The sequence below is a fragment of the Hylobates moloch genome, unplaced genomic scaffold (genome assembly GCF_009828535.3).
Source record: "Hylobates moloch isolate HMO894 unplaced genomic scaffold, HMol_V3 SCAFFOLD_5, whole genome shotgun sequence".
Taxonomy (NCBI): Eukaryota; Metazoa; Chordata; class Mammalia; order Primates; family Hylobatidae; genus Hylobates; species Hylobates moloch.
In genome coordinates, this window is record NW_026652280.1 from 24,682,397 (window position 1) to 24,705,287 (window position 22,891).

Below are 22,891 nucleotides of genomic sequence, written 5' to 3' on the forward strand. Positions count from 1 at the left end.
ATAGATCAATGGAACAGAACAGAGCCCTCAGAAATGATGCCACATATCTACAACTATCTGATCTTTGACAAACGTGACAAAAACAAGAAATGAGGAAAGGATTCCCTATTTAATAAACGGTGCTGGGAAAACTGGCTAGCCATATGTAGAAAGCTAAAACTGGATCCCTTCCTTACACCTTATACAAAAATTAATTCAAGATGGATTAAAGACTTAAATGTTAGACCCAAAACCATTAAAATCCTACAAGAAAACCTAGGCAATACCATTCAGAACATAGGTGTGGGCAAGGACTTCATGTCTAAAACACCAAAAGCAATGGCAACAAAAGCCAAAATTGACAAATGGGATCTCATTAAACTAAAGAGCTTCTGCACAGCAAAAGAAACTACCATCAGAGTGAACAGGCAACCTACAGAATGGGAGAAAATTTTCGGAACCTACTCATCTGACAAAGGGCTAATATCCAGAATCTACCATGAACTCCAACAAATTTACAAGAAAAAAACAAACAACCCCATCAAAAAGTGGGCAAAGGACATGAACAGACACTTCTCAAAAGACGACATTTATGCAGCCAAAAAACACATGAAAAAAATGCTCATCATCACTGGCCATCAGAGAAATGCAAATCAAAACCACAGTGAGATACCATCTCACACCAGTTAGAATGTCCATCATTAAAAAATCAGGAAACAACAGGTGCTGGAGAGGATGTGGAGAAATAGGAACACTTTTACACTGTTGGTGGGACTGTAAACTAGTTCAACCATTGTGGAAGTCAGTGTGGCGATTCCTCAGGGATCTCGAACTAGAAATACCATTTGACCCAGCCATCCCATTACTGGGTATATACCCAAAGGACTATAAATCATGCTGCTATAAAGACACATGCACACGTATGTTTATTGTGGCACTATTCACAATAGCAAAGAGTTGGAACCAACCCAAATGTCCAACAACAATAGACTGGATTAAGAAAATGTGGCACATATACACCATGGAATTCTATGCAGCCATAAAAAATGATGAGTTCATGTCCTTTGTAGGGACATGGATGAAACTGGAAAACATCATTCTCAGTAAACTATCACAAGGACAAAAAACCAAACACCGCATGTTCTCACTCATAGGTGGGAATTGAACAATGAGAACTCATGGACACAGGAAGGGGAACATCACAGGAAGGGGAACATCACACTCCGGGGACTGTTGTGGGGTTGGGGGAGGGGGGAGGGACAGCATTAGGAGATATACCTAATGCTAAATGACGAGTTAATGGGTGCAGGAAATCAACATGGCACATGGATACATATGTAACAAACCTGCACATTGTGGACATGTACCCTAAATCCTAAAGTATAATAATAAAAATTAAAATTAAAAAAAAAAGACTTAAACATGTTATATTCTTGGGCTGTATAAATATGGCCATGCTCAGGCTATTCATGCCCTTTGTGAAATTTTTAAGAAAATCTAAGGTTATTTATAAAAGCTATGTAAAATATAATATGATTACCTAAATTAGAAAAGAATTAGATGATGAGGACAAGGAGATATAAGAATAGGTATACCATAAGGTTCGTTTACAAAATTAGGCCCATGGATGCTACAGACTTGCTCACAGGAGACCACTGACTCAGTTTCAAATTTTCCAGCAGCCAACCCAAACAGGAAATGATGATTAGTTTTGTGAGTCACAATTCCACATGATTAAAACCAATCAGGTGTTTGCGATCATTCAGTTATTTCTTATCTACCTATAAAGCCAGAAAGAAAATTTCCCAGGGTATGGTCATAAAAAGAACCCTGAATAATGTTTTCAACTTACCCCTTGTAATAAACACAAAGGCTTACCTCAGAACATCATCTAAACAGAATAGCATGATGCCAACACAATTCAATAAAAGCCATTGGAACAGGGAGGAACAGAGGGCACTGTGAGAAAGTCTAATAATGCTACCCTCTATGGTATAAGTTGACCCAAAGACAGATTGTCGAGTATTGTGAGGAATGGAGGGAGAGACAGTTCTCCATGAACTCAGTTTCTTTTCACCAACCCTTTGGGAGACGTTGGGGAGTAGAGAAATTGAGGGTGGGCTTCCTGTCAAGTGCTTCTTCTATGATCATCCCATGTTGCTAATTAGAGGCAAAGTAATTTCTTTTCACATTTCTGCAGTTAAAGATAGGATTGACTTCCTTTCTTGAATGCTAAGGAATCTAACAGGAAGTAAACCAGAAATAGTTGTCTCTTCCCCCTCCTTCAGTGATGAATTGAGAGAGAATCCTCAATTCCCTCCCTCAAAAGGGTAGGGCAGAGATTCTCTTCTCTTTTTGTTGGGGCTTTTTTTTTGCCTGCCCCCATAGGCATTCCAGGCTGCTTTTTTTCCAGCTCCAAGTCTGGGATGTGTGAGATTAAAAAGAAACCCCAGAGGATTCACCATTGTGTCATTTCTTGGATCCCAGGTTCCAGAGCCAGTCTGCCTTCTTCTCTCCACTGTTCAGAGTCTTCTTGTGTTTTTTTTTTTTTTTCATATACAATATCCAGGGCTTTTAGTTGTACTTAGCGGGAAGAATGGGGAAAAGCATGTATTCTACATTTTCTTAGAAGCCAAAGCTTTTCAATTCTGCTTTAATTTCAACATTTGCTTTATATTTTTATTCAATTGCATTGTAGAGGAAAACATGATCAAAAATTATGTTGACACATTGGAAAGTAGAGCACGAATCATGGATACAGACATTTGCCTCCTTTTTTTAGGCTTGACCCTTCCTTATGTTTTCTTCCTCTAGTTTTGCTTGTGTACCTCTTTATTAAGATTGGGCTAGGTGCAGTGGTTGATGCCTGTAATCCCAGCACTTTGGGAGGCTGAGGCTGGCAGATCACTTGAGGTCAGGAGTTTGAGACCAACCTGGCCAACATGGTGAAACCCAGCTCCACTAAAAATACAAAAATTAGCCGGGCATAGTGGTGGGCGCCTGTAATTCCCAGCTACTCAGGAGGCTAAGGCAGGAGAATCACTTATACCCAGGAGCCAGAGGTTGCAGTGAGCTGAAATTGCGCCACTGCACTTCAGGCTGGGTAACAGAGTGAGACTTTGTTTAAAAAAAAATAAAAAAAAGACTGAGTGCTTTAACAGAAAGATAAATAACAAAGCTCAAAAGAAGATCAAGTGGCAGCTTACTTAGATATATTTTCACATTTAAAGGTCTTAAATGGATGACTAGGCTTCATATTTATTGGACAATCCTAATCGAGATTTTCTGCAATGGCCTTTAGTCACTGTTTTAGTGTATTAATGGAGAAAAGTGAAGCCCCAAGGCCCTGTGTTTTCAAGAGTGCTTCTAGAAATATTTTTCTTCTATTTTGAGGCCAATTTCAAGTTTTGTTTTTTTTTCTTACAGTGAATGTCATGGTAATACCTTCAAGGAGTACATGGGAAATTTTTCTGAGCTTGGTATTTTTGATAGAAAAATAACCACCTCTGTTCTCTGTGCCTAAAGCCATCTTTTTTTCCCATTAGTTCCAAGGTTCTGGGTCATGGGACACAAAGAGAACCATTTTAAATACTCACCTTTAACAGCTTACAGTATTTTTATATTTCGTGCATATTCAAAGCCAGCTTGCGTCTGCAAGGCATCTTAAGCTCTTTGTCATTACTTCCCGGGAAAGTCCTGAGTCTGACCATTAAGTGGGTCATAGCTGCCCTTTCTGTTATTTTTATCTTTTCTTCTTTTACTTTCCTTGCTGGAGCAATTTTGAATTTTAGCACCAGCTATGGACCCAATTTCTGTTTGCCCTCCGTGATTTGATCTTTTTTTTTTTTTTTTTTTTTTTTGAGACAGAGTCTCGCTCTGTCACCCACGCTGGATTGCAGTGGCAAAATCGCCTCACTGCAACCTCCGCCTCCTGGATTCAAGCAATTCTTGTACCTCAGTCTCCCGAGTAGCTGGGATTACAGGCACACGCCACCATGCCCGGCTAATTTTTGTATTTTTAGTAGTGACAGGGTCTCACCATGTTGGCCAGGCTGATCTCGAACTCCTGACCTCAAGTGATCCACTCGCCTCGGCCTCCTATAGTGCTGGGATTACAGGTGTGAGCCACCGCACCCGGCATAATTTTTGCATTTTTAATAGAGATGGATTTCGCCATGTTGGCCAGGCTGGTCTTGAACTCCTGGTCTCAAGTGATCTACCCGCCTTGGCCTCCCAAAGTGCTTGGATTACAGACCTGAGCCACCATGCCTGGCCTGTTTTGATCTTTATATCCTCCAGTCATCTTTTCCTAGTAACTGAGGTTTTCTTCTGAGGCTACTCAGTTACCCCACCCTCTGCGTGTTCGCAGCAATTCCACCCTCCAAGGGTTCTGAGCAACATCTGCAGATTTCTCAGCCCTGCCCCTCACACGCTCCCCATCTCCCTGGACTTCTGAAGACATCCTGCCCCTGAAGATTCTCTGTGGGCAGTAAGCCTTCTCACTGTCTGTTCAGCATGTTTGCCCACATCCAAAGTCTGGTCTCACCTTGGAAGGCTCTCCCATCTCCCCGCAACATCCTTAGGATGTGGCGCCTTACCCGCTGGGGGTCCTGAAATTTCCTCAGTCTCCCGTGCCTCAAGAAGCCTCTGAACCTCAAGTCTAGGGACAACTGAAATCTAATGTGAATACAGGCTGGTGTGCTGATGCAGCCATTCTCTGAACTTGAATTTTGGAAAGACTGAGGGGTCAGTATTGCTGCCATTGTCAGTTCAAATTACATGGGCACAAAGCGTTTTCATCTGAATCAGGCTGCCAGCTTATTTCTTTTCAAACACTTCCTGCCGTGGACCATGGAAAAAAAAACAAGGGGACTGCTTGTTTAATTACTTGGTTCGGATTCCCCACTGCCTCTCGCTAAGAGAGAAAGACCAAAATAAGGCTTTCTGCCAGGTACGGGGTCCTTTAAATGATCATGTTATAAAAAGCAGATAAAATATTGGCACAGCTGAACTAGTTAGTGATCTTCCTTCAGCCTGAGTTGACCGTTTACATTTCTTTTCATAGCTTTTCTTAGTTTGATAGTTGCTTGTAGTGTTAATCAAGAGGAGGGAAATGGACTTTTACAGTGAGATTTAGTTGCGTAGGTAAGATAATCAGACGTTTCTGATTATCATCTAAAACAGAGTAGCACACTTGACGCACGTTCTTGCTCCCCCGTCATTTTGTACCTTCTCTTTCTGTTCTCTGCATCCTTCTCCCAGGCCCCTCATTTGCATCCCTCCCCTCACCGATGTCGTAGGCATCCTGTTCCCTGTAGATTTCTTGTGCCTGTACTCCCAAACATTCTCCTATCTTCCCCTCCTTTCTCTTTCTAGAGTCCTGGAAGATTACAATAATTTCTTTTGTAATTGTAAATTGTAAATTTCTTTTGTTTTCTTTCCAGGACTCTATTGGACCAATTAAAATAAAGCTTCTGATTTTTCGTTTTAATTTCAACTTTTATTTTACCTGCGGGGGTGGGGTACATGTGCAGGTTTGTTACGTGGGTATATTGCCTGATGCTGAGGTTTGGGCTACTACTGAATCTGTCACCTAGGTAGCCGGCATAGCACTCAGGAGGTAGTTTTTTAACCCTTTCCCCTCCATTCTTTCCCCCTCTAATAGTCCGCAGCATCTATTGTTTCCTTCTTTATGTTTGTGTTTATCCAGTGTTTAGCTCCCACTTATAAGTGGAATTATGCAGTATTTGATTTTATTTTTATGCCTTAATTCACTTAGGATGATGACCTTCAGTTGCAACCATGTTGCTACAAAAGACACAATTTCTTTCTTTTTGTGGCTGCATAGTATTCCATAGTGTATATATAACACATTTTCTGTATTGAATCCACTGTTGATAGGCACCTAGGTTGTTTCTATGTCTTTGCTATCCTGAATACTGCTGTGATGGACATATGAGTACACATGTCTTTTTGGTAGAATGATCAGTTTTCCTTTGGGTATATACCCAGTAATGGGATTGCTGGGTGGAATGGTAGTTGTGTTTTTATCCCTTTGAGAAATGTCCAAACTACTTTCCAAAGTGGCTGAACTAATTTACATTCCCACCAACAGTGTATAAGCATTCCCTTTTCTCTGCATTCTCGCCAACATCTGTTATTTTTTTACTTTTTAGTAATAGCCATTATGACTGCTGTGAGATGGTATCTCATAGCGGTTTAGATGTGCATTTCTCTGAAACAATGTTTTAGTCCATTATATGAAACAAAATGGAAACTAATAACTCTTTTTTCTAATTAGAACATACTATATAATATCTTATGAATTTCCACCATCTTTGTGATACACATAGAGGCTGAGGTGGGTGGATCACCTGAGGTCAGGAGCTCAAGACCAGCCTGGCCAACATGGTGAAACTCCATCTCTACTAAAAATACAAAAATTAGCCAGGTGTGGTGGCACATGCTTGTAGTCCCAGCTGTGAGAATCGCTTGAGCCCAGAAGTGGTGGTTGCGGTGAGCCAAGATCACCTTACTACACTCCAGCCTGGGCGACAGAGTAAGACTCTGTCTGAAAAAAACAAACCACCACCACCAACAACAGCAACAACAAAGGAAACAGAATTGGGATGACATTGGATAAGAGCAAAGGCCAAGTGACTTCTCCGAGGTCACAATGATTCTGAGCTTGGTGGTGTTGCCACAATGCATGTGGCTTCATAACTCTAATAACAGTAGCAAGAAGAGAAACAGCCAAAACAGTACAACCAATTCCAGTTACCTGAATGAAGCTTTGGGAAAGTATAAATAATCTAAATTCAAAATTGACTTTTTTTTTCCCATAATGATTGATGTGGACTCAAAAATATTTGCTGGAATTAGATTTCTTCCTTTCTTCTTTTCTTTTCCCTTTCCCTATGGACTGATAGTAGAATTACCAAAAGTAGGAAGCCAAAAAATAAAAAATAAAAAAAGACAAACACAGACAATCCACAACATATACTAAGCCCGAATCATTAGTAATTGGTTTCTTATAAATATATTAATAGATGTAATCTCCATTTCTGCTCCCATGTTCTGACTCTGCTATTGCCATGCAATTGTCTGTGAAGTTTGATGGGTGCCAGGTCTGTGGGTGCTCAGGCAAGGCAATTTAGCGTATACGTGCTTCATCTTACTGAGTACAACTTGATTCCACTACCTGCTGGAGGAGTCACAGATGGCCAGAAAGGAGCTTTTGACATGAATTGATATTCTCATTCAAGTTAAATCCAAGCAAATCAGAGCCTGCTTCATAGCTATTTATCTTCAGTGTGTCCTGTGTGGCATAATGGGGCCCTGGGGTCTTACCCAACTGATCCCCAGTAGCAGTAGAGTGTGTAGGAGGGCTAGCAGTAATGATGAGCTAAGGAATGTGTGAGCCAATCATTTTCTCTTGCTCTTTTTCCCTTTGCATTCCCAGTTGCCAGGATCTTCAGAGGGAGATTTCCATTCTCCAGGAGCAGATCTCTCATCTGCAGTTTGTGATTCACTCCCAACATCAGAACCTGCGCCGTGTCATCCAGGAGGTCAGATTAATCAAGTATATTTAACTGTATATAAATATATACATCAAAAACGGTATGTTTACGGCGTGGAGCCCAAATACAAGTGGCTTGACTGGACTTTCGAAGCAATGAGATTTCTCTCCCTACTGACGTATCCTTTTTTGCTTCTCATACAATATGGCTCTGTTTTCAATGCCCTCTCTTGTCTGTACCTACCAATACCTGTAATGCTGTCAATGAAGATGGCTTGGAAAATTATGTATAACTGTTTTTTAGATGTTTTAGTGATTTTCTAAAAGTCTTCTGCGCCAAATAATGTACACTGGTCTTTAGACAATTTCGTAGATCAGGAGATTCAGCCCTTCCTTGAGTATGAAATTATCTGTTTTCGTAACCTCATAATTGATTTAGGAGATGATTTAGGGTAGGGGTATGGCCTGGCCCTTCTTCTCTGGGAGCAGCCTGACAGGTGGCGAAGTCAAGGCGATTGTGGTAGCAGCCAGCTGGATGGTGGAGTGTGTATTTAAAATCTACTTCAAGTTAGGCATTGATCTGGTTTTGGGGGTCTGTTTTAAAATTTAAAATCAGACTTCTATTCAGTTACTTTACTGCTAAGTACAAGTCCTCCCAAATACTCCAGAGCCTTCCTCACATAGATACAGCATTTGTGCTTGCTTGGCTATGACATCACTAAAAGGCCAGAGAATTGAGTAGTGGAATTTGAGAGCCAGGAGGGACTTTGGGGGCGCCCCACACCCTCCTTTTATAGAGCAGTTTAATGACAGCTATTGGTGCCAAAGTTGGTCTTAGAATCCATGTGTCCCCTCTCTTTTTACACCGCTTTGCATCTCATCACCCCACCTCCCAATTCCACATTGCCTCTTGGCAAAGCAGGCTCACCTTATTATGCTGCTGCTTGACAAATCTCTACCGCAGGGAGCCTCTGCACACCAGGCAGTGGTCTTGCATCCTGTCCACCAGCAGCTGCATCTGCACGATGAGAACATTAAGTTGCTGAGACGCAGAAGGGCGGCCAGTGCGGCTTTCACAGGACGCACTCCTGCTGAACTTGGTTTAAACAGGTTATCCAAAGATTAAAGTGAATCACGGCACCAGCTGAGGGCTTTCAGCCCCAGGTGTCAGTTTGGCCTGCTATTTTCTGTTGCCAGCTGAGTCTGCTAATGCTTTGGGATTCAATTTTTTTTTAATTTGATGAACATCTTTTGACCTCAGAAATCCGTACAATTTCTGACTTAAGTAACTATTTCCTGTGGTCTGACAAGGTTTTTCCTATTGTGTTTTCTAATTCTTAGATGGAAGGATTAAAAAATAATTTAAAAGAACAAGACAAAAGAATTGAAAATCTCAGAGAAAAGGTTAACATACTTGAAGCCCAGGTAAGGAGGGAACCTGTCTTACATTTTGTTGTGAGGGTGTGAGTGTGTGTGTGTGTGTGTGTATCAGTGAGCCTGTGTATGAAAACGTGCAATTGTATGCCTGTATAACACTATGAGTATGTCTGTTTGGGAGAGGGCATGTGAGTGTCTGTGTGACTGTGTGTGCTGGGTCTGTCTATGTCTAAGTGTATGTGCGTGTGTCTCTGTGTGTATCCAAGTGTCATTTTGTGAGTGTGTCTGTGCATATTCTATGCATAAGAAATTAGTGCTATGGAAAAAAGGACTGACAATTTAACAATTGTTAAATTATGAAGTGTTTAAAAGATTGTATTATGTTATTAATTAGCATTGTTACATATTAAATAAATATTATTAAATTATTATTAAAAGTTCATTCAGATTTTCAGAATACTTGCTGTAATGGAGAGACAGATGATAACCTCTCTCGATATGGGCTTGAATCCGGGGCTTGCTCAAATCTCCTCTTGTGTAAATTTTACTCTAGTCAGATGGCCAGGCTTCCTGTCTCCTGCCTTTGTTCCCATGCATGATCCTTTCCTGGTTTGGGATGTCCTCTTTCCTCCTTTCTTCATTCATATCCATCCTGGCCTCCCAGCTTTGCCTTCAGGCTTACCCACTTCTAGAAGCCTGTTGTAATTGTCTTGCTTTTCAGTGTTTTAAAACTGAGCACAATACAATCTAATGTCCTGGGATAAGACAGGCTTTTCTTCCCTCCCGCTCACTTCCCCTTTCCTCAGGACCCCTGTATTAGTCTGTTCTCACGCTGCTAATAAAGACATACCCAAGACTGAGTAACTTATAAAGAAAAAGAAGTTTAGTGGACTCACAGTTCCACATGGCTGGGGAGGCTTCACAATCATGGCATGGCGGAAGGTGGAAGCCATAGCTTGCATAGCAGCAGGCAAGAGAAGTGTCAGTAGGGGAAATGCCAGACGCTTATAAAACCATCAGATCTTGTGAGAACTCACTCGCTATCGTGAGAACTCACTCACTCTCATGAGAACAGTATGGGAGAAACTGCCGCCATGATTCAATTAACTCCTCCTGGCTCTGCCCTTGACAGGTGAGGATTATTACAATTCAAGGTGCGATTTGGGTGAGGACACAGAGCCAAACCATATCAACCCCCTTGCTGGCACTCAGCTGCTGCCCTCTGCTGGCGATGCCCCTGCCTTGCAGGAAGTGCAATGAAGCCCCTGCCAAGGTTGGAGCTCTTCTGAAGACCCCACAGCACCTCCACCTCATTCCATTTCTTGCCGTGTCTCTGCTTCTGTCTCTGTCAAATGGCGCATCACCCACTGCCTGGAGCTGTTCACCTCTTCTACTCCATCCCTCAGTATTTTGATTTTCTGCTAATTGTCACCTGCCAGCATTAATGTTGCCCAGTCCTGTGGACTGTGGAGATGTTCTGACTTCCCACTGGAGGCCTTATCATCTTTTGGAATTGTTCCTTCCACTACCATGTTCTTTCTGCTTTCCCCAAACAGAAGATTAAAAATCATAATAATAGTTTTCTACATGTTAATTTTTGTAGCCTCATTTTCCATTTCTACCTTCCTAGCAGACAACTGTTCTCTTTTGGTTTTGAGGATAGGCCTCATTGAACCTCACACTCTCTTTAGACTCTCGCCCTCTTCAGGCTGTATGGGGCTGATTAACACACTGCTCTCAGCTCTGTGCAGCTAAAAATGCCTTGATTGTGGAATAATTGGCTCAAAACTAGTGTTCACTCAAGTGCCCAGTAATAGCTGGCTAATTTATGTCAGGGGACCTTCAGATTATGTGATTCATGTCACAGTGGAGACTCCTGGTACGAAATGTTCTCTAAAGACATTTCTTCACAGCCTTTCTTAGTGGCTTTTTGGCAAATGTTACCTGATAAAATATTTTTTCTTATATTATTACATGTAGCAATATATTATATATTTCATATATATATATATATATTTGAGACAGGGTCTCACTCTGTCGCCTAGGCTGGAGTGCAGTGGCATGATCTTGGCTCACTGCAACCTCTGCCTCCTGGGTTCAAGTGATTCTCCTGCCTCAGCCTCCCGAGTAGCTAGGATGACAGGCGCACACCATGTCACCCGGCTAATTTTAGTATTTTTAGTAGAGACGGGGTTTCACCATGCTGGCCAGGCTGGTCTCAAACTCCTGACCTCAAGCAATCTGCCCACCTTGGCCTCCTAAGGAGCTGGGATTACAGACATGAGCCACCATGCCTGGCCTATTTCTTACATTTTTTACGTAACTAACATTCATTCATTCCATATAAGTTGGGACATATGGAAAAGCAAATAGAACAAGAAAATCGCTGATAAAAGTACCATCCCTGGATACCAAATCAGCATAGCTGGGTATATCTATGTTTTGTGGGAATCTATGTGCCTGTTATATACCTGTGTGTACATACTAACTATAGAATATATATGGCACTGCACTGTGCCTATTGTATTCCCATTTTTAAACTTTCATTCATTTTTCCACATCACTAATTATGTAATTACTTCTACATTTAATTATTGAGTGGTTACTACAGTATAGGCACTAAATTCCAGAAAACAATGTTGAACAAAATAGACATGAGTCCTGCTCCCTGGAACTTACTTCCTAGTGAGTGAATTTGAAATGCCTCTTTATTCTGGACTAAGTTCTTATTGAAGCTGTTCCAACAGCAAATCAGCCTATTTTGGCTCCAATAGCTTACTGCTTTAATTATTGTACATCTGTAATATGTTTTAATTGGAGAGGTTGTTTTAGGGTTGGCATCATTCTCAGATCTTTCACTTCTTATGGTTCTGGGCTCTGCTCACATCTAATGAATTGCCCATTGTTACCACAACGTCAAGGTGTCAGTGGTACTACTGCTTCTAATTCAATTTTGTGTTCTTTAGTTATGCCTATTTATTTATATTTTTCCCAGTAAGGATTTTATCTTCCTAAATAAACTGACAACCCAGATACTGTACATTATGCAGCTGGCCTGCTGATTAAACAGTTAGACAAGGAAGATGTATTTGTTTCCATTGTACTCTGTTTGTATATTCCAAAATTCAGCAAATAATTACTGACTATTCAGCAATTATGCCACAGAAATAGATGCGTCTCCCTCTCCTGTCATGGAAACTTCTTGGTTTGTGGCAGACTCTCTACAGTAATGTGACAGAACCTCTCAGTGTTATCTTAAGAGTCTCTGTACGTCGCTCAACCCAAGCCAGTGTTTTCTTTTTCTTTTTTCTTTTTTTGAGATGGAGTCTCACTTTGTCACCCAGGCTGGAGTGCAGTGGCGTGATCTTGTGATCTCGGCTCACTGCAGCCTCCGCTTCCCGGGTTCAAGCAATTCTCCTATCTCACACTCCCAAATAGATGGGATTACAAGTGCCTACCACCATGCCTGACTAATTTTTGTATTTTTAGTAAAGACAAGGTTTCACCATGTTGGCCAGGCTGGTCTCGAACTCCTGACCTCAGGTGATCCTCCCACCTCGGCCCCCCAAAGTGCTGGGATTATAGGTGTGAGCCACTGCGCCCAGACTCAAGCCAGTGTTTTCTAACACTTGTATAAAAAAAGGCTTCAAATAATAACAGTATCTGATGAGTGACTTTATGTTATCAACATTTATTTTCTTCAATAGATAAATCTTTCCTTCACAGCAGTGGATGTTACTATGCCCATTTCAGCTTTAAAAAGTCCAAGCCATATTAATTTATTTATTCAACAGATATTTTTGTGTGTTTATGATGTGTCAGGAAATGTTCTAAGTGCTGGGTATGTGGCCGTGAATGTGACAGATTGTCCCTGACTTCATCTTACTTATACTTTGAGGAAACAGACAACAAACAAATAAACAAGCAAGTACACAGCTTGCTTAGGAAGTGCCAAGTTCTCCGAGGAAGAATGGAAGAGTGTGGGGAGTCATAAAGTAACAGGGATTAGGGAGGGCATCTCTGAGCACGTGTTGGACCAGGTATCCAAATACCTAAATATAGTGACTTTGAGCCATAGTGATTCAATTTATTTTATTTTATTTTTTATTTTGTTATTTGTTTTTTAGGGACAGGGTCTTACTCTGTTACCCAGGCTGGAGTGCCGTGGCGTGATCACGGCTCACTGCAGCCTCACCCTCCCATGCTCAAGCAATCCTCCTACCTCAGCCTTCTGTGTATCTGGGAATACAGGCGCACACCACCATATCTGGCTAATTTAAAACAAACAAAAAAAAGTTGTAGAGACAGAATTTCACTGTGTTGCCACGGCTGGTTTCAAACTCCTGGGCTCAAGTGATCCGCCTGCCTTGGCCTCCCAAAGTGCTGGGATTACAAGTGTGAACCACTTCACTCAGCCTCATAGTAAATAAATTTCTATCCTATTCCTAGTGAATGGCTTATTATAAAGCTTTTAAGCTAGAATAAAATGTGCAGGGGTACACTGTCTTGCACTGCAAATTTAAGGCCACTGCCCATTTTGGAATTCCTGAAATAACAGGAGAGACTGATTTAGTTTATGAAAAATGATCATCAGAGCTTGAACAACCTTTTAAACACATCAACTTTTGAAACCATAAAGACAGCATCACTTTCTCATTCAGGCTAAAATAATTTGTCTCTGTTTAGTCATGCTATATATTTTGTTTTCTTTAATCCTGAAAGCTGCTCCAGGAGAGCTAATATTGACTACATTTTGCAAGTGACAAAACTGAGGATCTGAGAAGTTAAGCAGCATGTTTAAAATCACTCAGCGAGCAGGTGGCAGAACCTGCATTTGAGTCTGCTTAACTTTGCAGCGCATGCCTGCCCATCAATATCTGCTTATCTGGGTATTTGGGTGATATGGTTTGGCTGTGTCCTCACCCAAACCTCATCTTGAATTGTAGCTCCCATAATTCCCACGTGTTGTGGGAGGGACCCGGTGGGAGATCTTTGAATCCTGGGGATAGTTTCTCCTGTACTGTTCTCGTGGTAGTGAATAAGTCTCATGAGATCTGATGGTTTTTTAAGGGGAAACCCCTTTCGCTTGGTTCTCATTCTCTATTGCCTGCCTCCATGTAAGACGTGTCTTTGCATCTCCTTTCCCTTCTGCCATGATTGTGAGGGCTCCCCAGCCATGTGGAACTGTGAGTCCATTAAACCTCTTTCCATTGTAAATTACCCAGTCTTGGGTACATCTTTATTAGCAGCGTCAGTACAGACTAATACACTGAGTGATCAAATGTGTGTGTGTGTGTGTGTGTATGTGTATACATGTTTGTGAAATATATATGTGTAGCCAATATATTTTTAAACACCTGGTTATAACATTAAATTTGCATAGTCTTTTACATTGATTTTAGTCATTGTCACAGTTACTGTATTAAATATTTTCTATTTTACTTCTAGCTTTCAAGTAATGGAAACACATCCTTTTTTCCTGTGGTGGTCTTTCTATCCTAGCAGTTTTTCCCCCCTCCCTATAGGCGATAAAATTGACTCATATAACCCTGTATTTTAAAAAAAGTTTAATTCTTCTTAACCAGTTTTAAATATCACTGAAAATTTCTGCTTAACTCTACCAAATTTATTTACTTTCTTTCTGGTTTTGCATATCTTTCCTCATCTTAATGTACAGCTCTGACCCTCATCTTATATTTCTTGCATTTCTAGTTTCTCCACTAAGGACCTGCTCCTAGGGAAATGCATTTTCAGAAATTACTCCATTTTCTAAACTTTGAAGATTATCCTACTTTATATAAGCACCATCATCCTTAAAATTTAATTCTGGAGTGTGTTGCTAAAATATTAAGTATGCAAAAATTATATTCTTTATGAAAACTATGTCAATAAACTATCCTTAGACAGAGCCATAATAGTGGCAGGCATATTCTGGCCAATGATTTGTAGTTTTTAAATAAAACTCATGCATATACTGTCCTAGTTAAAGGAAAAATCAGAAAAGTCTATGAATCAAGACTAAATGCCTAAATCTGGTAGATGAAACAAATCAGCATGGAATTTAAAATAAATTGAAGAGAGTCTTACATAATAACTCGTATGCTTTTGTATTGTTTGGTACTGAATTGGTTGAGAAACTGGGAGTTTATTCTGGGGAAAATCTAAGTAGCTTTTACCTAATTGACCAGTCACAGAATATTTTCATTTCAATGGTGCTTGTCATCAAGAGAGTGTGTTTCAAATTGCTTTGTCAAGTGTAAAGTACTATAAAGAGGGACTTTTTTCTAGGCACATGCTTGGCCTATAATATGTGCCTGCCCTTGTTTGGAGTGTATAATAGATTTATATTCATTATATGAGGAAATCTTCACCATCAAGTGATCAAATCTGAAGTACATTTCCTGGGTGAAACTTAGCTTCACTCTTGAAATTTCACAGTGAAATGATGATTGCATGTGAAGATACTGGCTCCATCTTTTGAGTTATTATTCATGATAAATGCTGGGAGATAAGAAGGAGCACAATTCAGGGCTGACTCTAAACCATTGACTTACTCCAAACCATCAGGTGGAATTTCAGAAAATACCTTGTAGGCCAGGTGCAGTGGCTTTCACCTGTAATCTTAGCACTTTGGGAGGCTGAGGCAGGCGGGTCACTGGAGGCCAGGAGTTCAAGAGCAGCGAGGCCAACATGGTGAAACCCTGTCTCTACTAAAAAAAATACAAAAATTGGCCAGCTGTGGTAGCACGTGCTTGTAATCCTAGCTACTCGGGAGGCTGAGGCAGGAGAATCGCTTGAACCCAGGAGCTGGAGGTGGAGGTTGCAGTGAGCCATTGATGGCTGTAATGAGCCATCTGGAGGAGCAATTGCCATCTCACTGGCTGCAGCAGGGAGGCATGGCAAGGGCTGCATTCTCCATGGAGCCCACAAGAGCCCCACCCCTACTGGGCACAGCTGCAGCTGTTTGAACTGTGGCTGCAGACTCAGGAGTCCCTGCACTCCTGGGGGCCTTGGAAGGCCCCCCTTGCCCTTGCAGGCTCAGAAGTGCCTGCTCCCACTGCTTGGCTTCTCCCTGCTGTTGGCACCCTCTCCAATCTCGGAGCAAAGTTGGGGTCAAGCCCGGGCACTGTCACAGCTCAGCCAGGTGTGTGCATGCTCGGGTTAGTGCTGACATGCCAGCTCCTTTCTGCCTCAACCCCCTCTGGACTTTGGGCACCAATGAGCATGGGAGGGAAGCCAAGGGGGTGCTGAGGGCAGCTTGATGCTGGCCTGAAGGTGCCCCTTGGCACAAACAGCCTGGGCGCTATAAACCACAGTGGAAGGCAGACAGGCTCCTGGGCAGAAGGTCCCCAGTGAGTCCTCACCTTCAGGACAGGGAGGGTCTAAATGCTGGTGGCCGGGCTGCCAGTCTTATGGACTGGAGTAAGAACTTGTGTTGCCTTTTCTGGGCCCACTCATGGCTGCCCATGGAGCAATCAGCACGTACTTCCTTCCTCTCTAAGGCCATGAAAGCCCCAGGCTTAGCCAGAGCTGGGCAGACATTGAGATGACCAGCTGCAGACAGGAGGTACCCACTCCAGGGCCTCCTCTCTACTGAGACTCAAGCAGATATTGGGACAACCTGCCTGCAGAGAGGAGCCACCCACTCTAGGGCTTCCTCTCCGATGAGAGCTGCACAGACGATGGGGCAGCCAGCTGTAGAGAGGAGCTACCCTCTCTGTTGATAGCTGAACACTTGTTGGGATTACTTGCCTAGCAGAGAGGAGCTACCTTCTCTGCTAGGAGCTGGACACTTGTCAGGACGCCCTGGCTGCAGAAAGGAGCTGCCCCCTGCAGGTTTCCTCTGAGCTGTTCTATTGCTGAATAAAGCTCCTCTTTGTCTTGGTCACTCTCCACTTGTCTGTGTAGCTCATTCTTCCTGGTTGCCGGACAAGACCCACTGGATGCCTGGGCTAAAAGAGCTGTAACACAAACAGGGCTGAGACATGCCCCTTGCTCGCCATGTTGCAGGCAAAGAGAAGGAAAGAAGAGCTGTGGCCCTTTGGGCAGCCCAGACCTGGGAGCTCCCTGAGCCAGGGCTGTGACTCTCTCTTTGGGGCCTTGCGGTTCCTAGCATCTCCAAGCTTCCAGGTGCCACTGTGTTCCCTGGTGCCAGCTGTGGAAGCTGCATGTGGTGCACCTGGTCTAGCCGCAGCCTTGCAGAGCCAGCACCCATGCCAGTACCTGGTGCTGTGTGCCCCACTGTAGCAGTCGGCATGTTTGGCTATGCACAGTGGCTGGACCCCACACTTGCTCACACACCCCTCACCATTTCACACCTGACTCATCCTTGACGGGCATGAGACCTAGGCCAGTAACTCGCAGCCTGCCAGGCTGAGTGGACAAAGTGAGTCCAACGGACCCAAGTAAAACTTTGGCAAAGGCGCCACTGGCCTCAAAGGTTTGCGGCCAGAAAAATGACACCTTGTAACACTGAGATCGCGCCACTGCACTCCAGCCTGAGCGACAGAGTGAGACCCTGTCTCAAAAAAAAAAAAAAGAAAAGAAAAAGAAAATACCTTTTTAACTATAATTACATGACTCTCTAAGTCTGTGTTCCTTGAAAGGGAAGGGAGCTGGTGTTCTGCTGTTCATCACCTGTGATCGTTCCACCCAGCTACCTTTTAGTCCCAGACACTTATATGGGTGTGTCCTTTAAAGTGCAACCCACTGGCAACCCAGCGTTGCTCATGATCCCTCACTGTTTTAAGTCTCACTTTCCAGATCTGAGAAGTGAAATTGCTCACTTGACTATGTTGTAGAGAAAACACTGGCTCTGGATAGGAGGACACAGCTTGACACTGAGCTCTGCATGAATAGGATGTGGGGCACTGGAAGTCTTTGGAATTCAATTTATTGTTATAAAAATGGTACTTGAGGCTGAGCGTGGTGGCTCACACCTACAATCCCAGCACTTCAGGAGGCTGAAGCAGGTGGACCGTTCAAGTCCAGGAGTTTAAGACCAGTGTGAGCAACATGGTGAAACCCTGTCTCTACCAAAAATATAACAATTAGCCAGGCATAGTGGCGCACACCTGTGGTCCCAGCTATTCGGGAGGCTGAGTGGGAGGCAGGTTTGAGGCTGGGAGGTGGAGGTTGAACTGAGCTGAGATACTGTATCCAGCCTGGGTGAAGGAGACAGAACTGTCAAAAAAAAAAAAAAAAAAAAAAGGCACTTCAACTAGAAAATCATAACCAATTGCCTTTACTCTTAAAATCTGTGCCAGGCACTAGCTGAGCACTTGACATATTTTTTTATCTCATTTTAAATCTGTGAAGAAGGCATTATTATTATATCTGTAATACAGATGAGGAAATTAGGCACAGAGAGGTTAAGTAACCTAAATGAGGTCACGTAACTAGTGAGTGGCCGTGCTAGGATTTGTACCTGAGAACTTGTGCTCTAACCACTCCTGTTCTTAGCTGTTGCATGAACTTCCAGAATTATGAGAGTACTTCCAGATGTAAAATATTATGTTCACATGACACTTGTTTCTTGCAACAACTTACACAAAGTAGGCAGGACATGTATCATTTACCACTAGTATAGATATAAAGAAACTAAGGTTTCATAAGAAAATTGAGGCTATCGAGGCCATGAACTTATATTAATAGTAAAGAGCAGATGGGACCTATTTTCATGGGGTTTATAATCAAGAGATCACAAAAGAAAGACGAACATGTGATCGATATTGTGGGTATCTTTAACAAGGTTCCTTAAAAGTTCTTTTCATTTGTCTGTATTTTTAAAACTCTGTAAAATAAAATATGGATACTTCAGCTGTTGAATTTCAGATGCTAAATCAGAATACTCTATTTTAGTCCCTTGGTAAATTATTCATTTTTCAGGGAGTATCTGCATCTTCAGAGATAATATTTAGTGACTTTCAACTGGCTATTTTCTTTGTTCTATAGTATAACTGCAATAACAAACTTGCTGCCAAGGAGTGAGGCAGGTGTTGAGTTGAATAGAAGCATTGCAGGTGTAGCTAATAAATGTGTTAGCTATTTGATGTCTGCATTTTTTTTCAATTTTAGAATAAAGAACTAAAAACCCAGGTAGCACTTTCATCTGAAACTCCTAGGACAAAGGTATCTAAGGCTGTCTCTACAAGGTAAGGTCTTTGTCTTCTTCCACCCTGTCTTCACAACCTATGTTGAACATGTTGTTCAAGAAAGATTCCAGTCCGTCACTACTTATGTAATCATTTGTTTACTGTCTGTCTCCCAGTTTCTATTCAGAACTGTGTTAATCTTGTTCATCATTTAATCCTCAAAGCCTAACACAGGAATACTAAATAAATTAATGAACAAATTTAGATATCTCTTTTTTTCTTCTTTGCCCTAAAACAAGCCCAATCTCAACTCCAACACCTAGACATTACAGATCATCTCCTTTATTGTCTTTCTTCTTCTGTTGCTGATGTGTTTTATGCCATTGATGGACATTTTAATCTTTAATTGTTGGCATTTATTGAAATTGCTATGTTGTCAACTCTAATAAATTATTAATATAAATATCACCAGGGCAAGAATAGTTCTTTTTAATTTCCTGCATTGCTAAGGACAAGGTTCTTCAACAACTATCTAATAATGAATGATTTCAAGCGATGATGATGACCTACTAAAGAAATTGAAATGATGGTTGAAACCATCTAAGTCATTTTTTTAAGTTAAATTTTTGTCGTGGTTGTTGGCAGAATCAGAATCTGGGCTCAAATCTCATTTCCACAAACCCTATGAAATTATCATTTAAAAGAAAACATAGTCTCTAATTATATGTATCATTTAAAAAGTGATTAAAAACTTCCTCTTCTAGCAGCTTTTGAATTTCCCAAGCTAGTCCCTCTAGGGAAGAATCTCATTTTCTAAAAGTCTCTTCAGCCCAGTGCCGGAGGTGGAAAAATCAGACCCACTATGATTAGCATCAGTCTAGGAATTCAGGAAGATTCTTCTCTCTCCTTAAAACTGCCTGAAACAGTATTTCACTTTGCTAATGATGTATGTAATTAGAGACTAGAGATGAAACTATTATGATTCAAGTCCTCTAAAATCTTTTGGCCTCCAGATGCTTGTTACAAACTTTTTGGCCACTAGCCCTGCAACTTCTAGAAAAGAAAAGAAATGAAGCCTCAGAGGTTTCCCAGGAGGAGCTGAAATGCCTACGTTTCAGAAGCAGGGAGAGTGGAGTCACTTCAGTTGGGGAAGATGTGAAAGGTTTGGACTAGGAGGGCAAGCGTGACATTCTAAGGGAAGGAAGGATGGCTAATATTTTGCTCCCTTCCATCTGTACCATTCCCAATGGGATGGTGAAGGACTATGGCCAGTCCTAGCTGCTTGGACCCTGGAGGGAATGGGGCCAGAATGGAGCAGACAAGGAAACAGCTGGTTATCTTCATATGGTAACTACTCTAGTATTGAATGCTGAGACTCTGGCTGGTATATAGGGGTCATGTTGAAGAGAATGATTTCTTTGGCCAACTCTTTAGCTACAGCTATTAATTAGTGTTTAACTAATTAATAGTTAAAGGTTTACTGTTTTAAAGATTTTTCTTCTCCCTGTGACTTGGGAAAGGCCAAATGGGGGAAATTTCCTAATTGAAGTGGTGAAACGAGACTGAATGTCCCCTTTGTTCTGTGATTTTTGATAGAAATTCTCGTGTTAATGATGTAAAGCAGCAGTCCCCAAGCTTTTTGGCACCAGGGTCCAGTTTCATGGAAGACAGTTTTTCCATGGACCAGGGTGAAGAGGATGGTTCTGGGGTGATTCAAGTGTATTACATTTATTTCTATTTTTATTACATTGTAATGTATAATAAAATAATTATAAACTCACTATAATGTAGAATCAGTGGGAGCCCTGAGTTTGTTTTCATGTAACTAGCCAGTCCCATCTGGGGGTGAGACAGATGTTCAGGCATTAGATTCTCATAAGGAGCACGCAACCTAGATCCATCACATGCACATTTCACAATGGGGTTCGTGCACCTATGAGACTCTAATGCCATTGCTGATCTGACAGGAGGTGGAGCTCAGGAGGTAATGTGAGCGATGGGGAGTGGCTGTAAATACAGATGAAGCTTCGCTTTCTTGCCCACTGCTCACCTCCTGCTGTCTAGTCCTGTGCCTAACAGGCCGTAGACTGGTACCAGTCCATGGCCCAGGGGCTGGGCACCCCTGATATAAAGGCAGGACTCACATTTGCATAATAAAATATGGCCCATTGGTTGCTTGAAAAATGTAAGTGGTAGTTTGGTTTTGTAGATCTGGATTCACAAATATACAATGGAATTAACTCTAGGGAGAGATTTGAGGATAAAGACAACTGTTAAGACTGAAATTAGAATATTATGTACACATAAAAATTTAATCTTGGCAAATCTCTACACGTTCTCTCAGGGAATATGAACAAACAAGGTTTTTTGTTTTTTACTTGAGTGTTAGAACATATAGATCTTCCTTCCTTCCTTCCTTCTTTCTTCCCTTCCTTTCCCTCCCCTTTTCCCTCCCCTTTCTTTCTTTCTCTCCCCTTCCTCCCCTACCCTCCTTCCAGCTCCCTGCCCTTCCTTTCCCCTCCCCTCCCCTCTTCCCAACTAGTCCCTCCCCTCCCCTCCACTTCCTTTCATTCTCTCTGTTTCTCTGTTTTGACAGGGCCTCACTCTGTGGCCCAGGCTGGAGTGCAGCAGCGCAATCATAGCTCACCTTAACCTCAAACTCCTGGGCTCAAGGGATTCTCCCACCTCAGCCTCCCCAGTAGCTAGGGCTACAGGCACACTATCACACGTGGCTATTTTCTTTTTGTGGAGGACAGGGTCTTGCTATGCTGCCTAGGCTGGTCTTGAACTGCTGGGCTCAAGTGATCATCCCACCTCAGCCTCTCAAAGTGTTGGGATTACAGTCATGAGCCACTACATCCAGCCTGATGTTTTCTGAGTGGTTTGCTTGAGATGAGGGGCCATGTTGTTAAACAACAGTAATAAAATATGCATATGTATATGTGTGTGTGCATGTATATATATGTCTGTGTACATATGTTTGTGTATATATGTATATATATGTACTTACAGTTTCAAATACTAGAATCACACAGTGAGGAAATAAATTCAGGCTATGCAAAATGCATTGAAGTAAAATAGCCTGGGGGAACAGTTGATTTGTGTTTTGTCATCTCCAACTCACTCTGGGGAATGTCTTCACCAGGTGGAATGGCAGATACAGGCTCTTCCTCTCTCTGGCTTCCCTCATGCTCCCTTATTCTTGTCCTGTTACATCTAGCAGAATTTGTACGCATTAAATGCTTTCACAATGCAATTCTACTGTATATCATGGGGAACTGGTCAGAATACATCTATTAACACATCTCTTAGAACAAAGCAGTTAGTTCAGATTTGGTATTAATAATATTGTGGTAGTTGAGTATGGTGGTCTAGCTATGATCACCAGAGTTTAACATTCTCCATTTTGATCATTGTGTTGTCTTTTCTACAGTGAATTGAAGACCGAAGGTGTTTCCCCTTATTTTATGTTGATTAGGTTACGGAAATGAACTGGCTGTGTAAAGATCCGATTTAGAAAGACCGCGTGAGTCTTATTTATTCTTTGAAACACAGCACAAATTTCATGTTAAAATGGCACAATGCCATTATTTAAATGGAACTTACTACATACCAATGGCTTTCCAAGAAGACGACATTTCAGGAAATCAAACAAATATATATTTAACGGATGGACTCTTCAAAACTTATCAAATAGTTGAAGAAACCAGGTGCCTTCTCATGATGGAAGACAGATTCTGCTTTAAATTAAAAAAAAAATCTGAATCTTGTTTTCAGATTTTTTTTTCTACTGGGACTGTTTTGAGATTGTCAATTCTGACTTTTTTATAGTGGTTTTTAAGAGTATAAATAGAAGGGAGAGTGTATATATATATGAAGGAACATACATTTCCTGCATATATATGTATGAAGGGCATATATA

The 22,891-nt window shown here is 41.7% G+C and overlaps 1 protein-coding gene across 3 annotated transcripts in view; it reads left to right on the forward strand.

Annotated features, from left to right (window-relative positions):
• The window catches only part of CCDC68 (coiled-coil domain containing 68), a 68,545-nt gene extending 45,869 nt beyond the window's left edge, over nucleotides 1-22,676 (forward strand). For all 3 annotated transcript variants that reach the window (XM_058438312.1, XM_032151705.2, XM_058438313.1), the window contains exons 9-12: nucleotides 7,442-7,547; nucleotides 8,840-8,923; nucleotides 18,953-19,029; nucleotides 22,403-22,676. In XM_058438312.1, the coding sequence (XP_058294295.1) occupies nucleotides 7,442-7,547; nucleotides 8,840-8,923; nucleotides 18,953-19,029; nucleotides 22,403-22,460 (325 nt within the window). In that variant the 3' untranslated portion in view covers nucleotides 22,461-22,676. The remainder of the gene's footprint in view (nucleotides 1-7,441; nucleotides 7,548-8,839; nucleotides 8,924-18,952; nucleotides 19,030-22,402) is intronic.
• The last annotated feature ends 215 nt before the right edge of the window (nucleotides 22,677-22,891 follow it).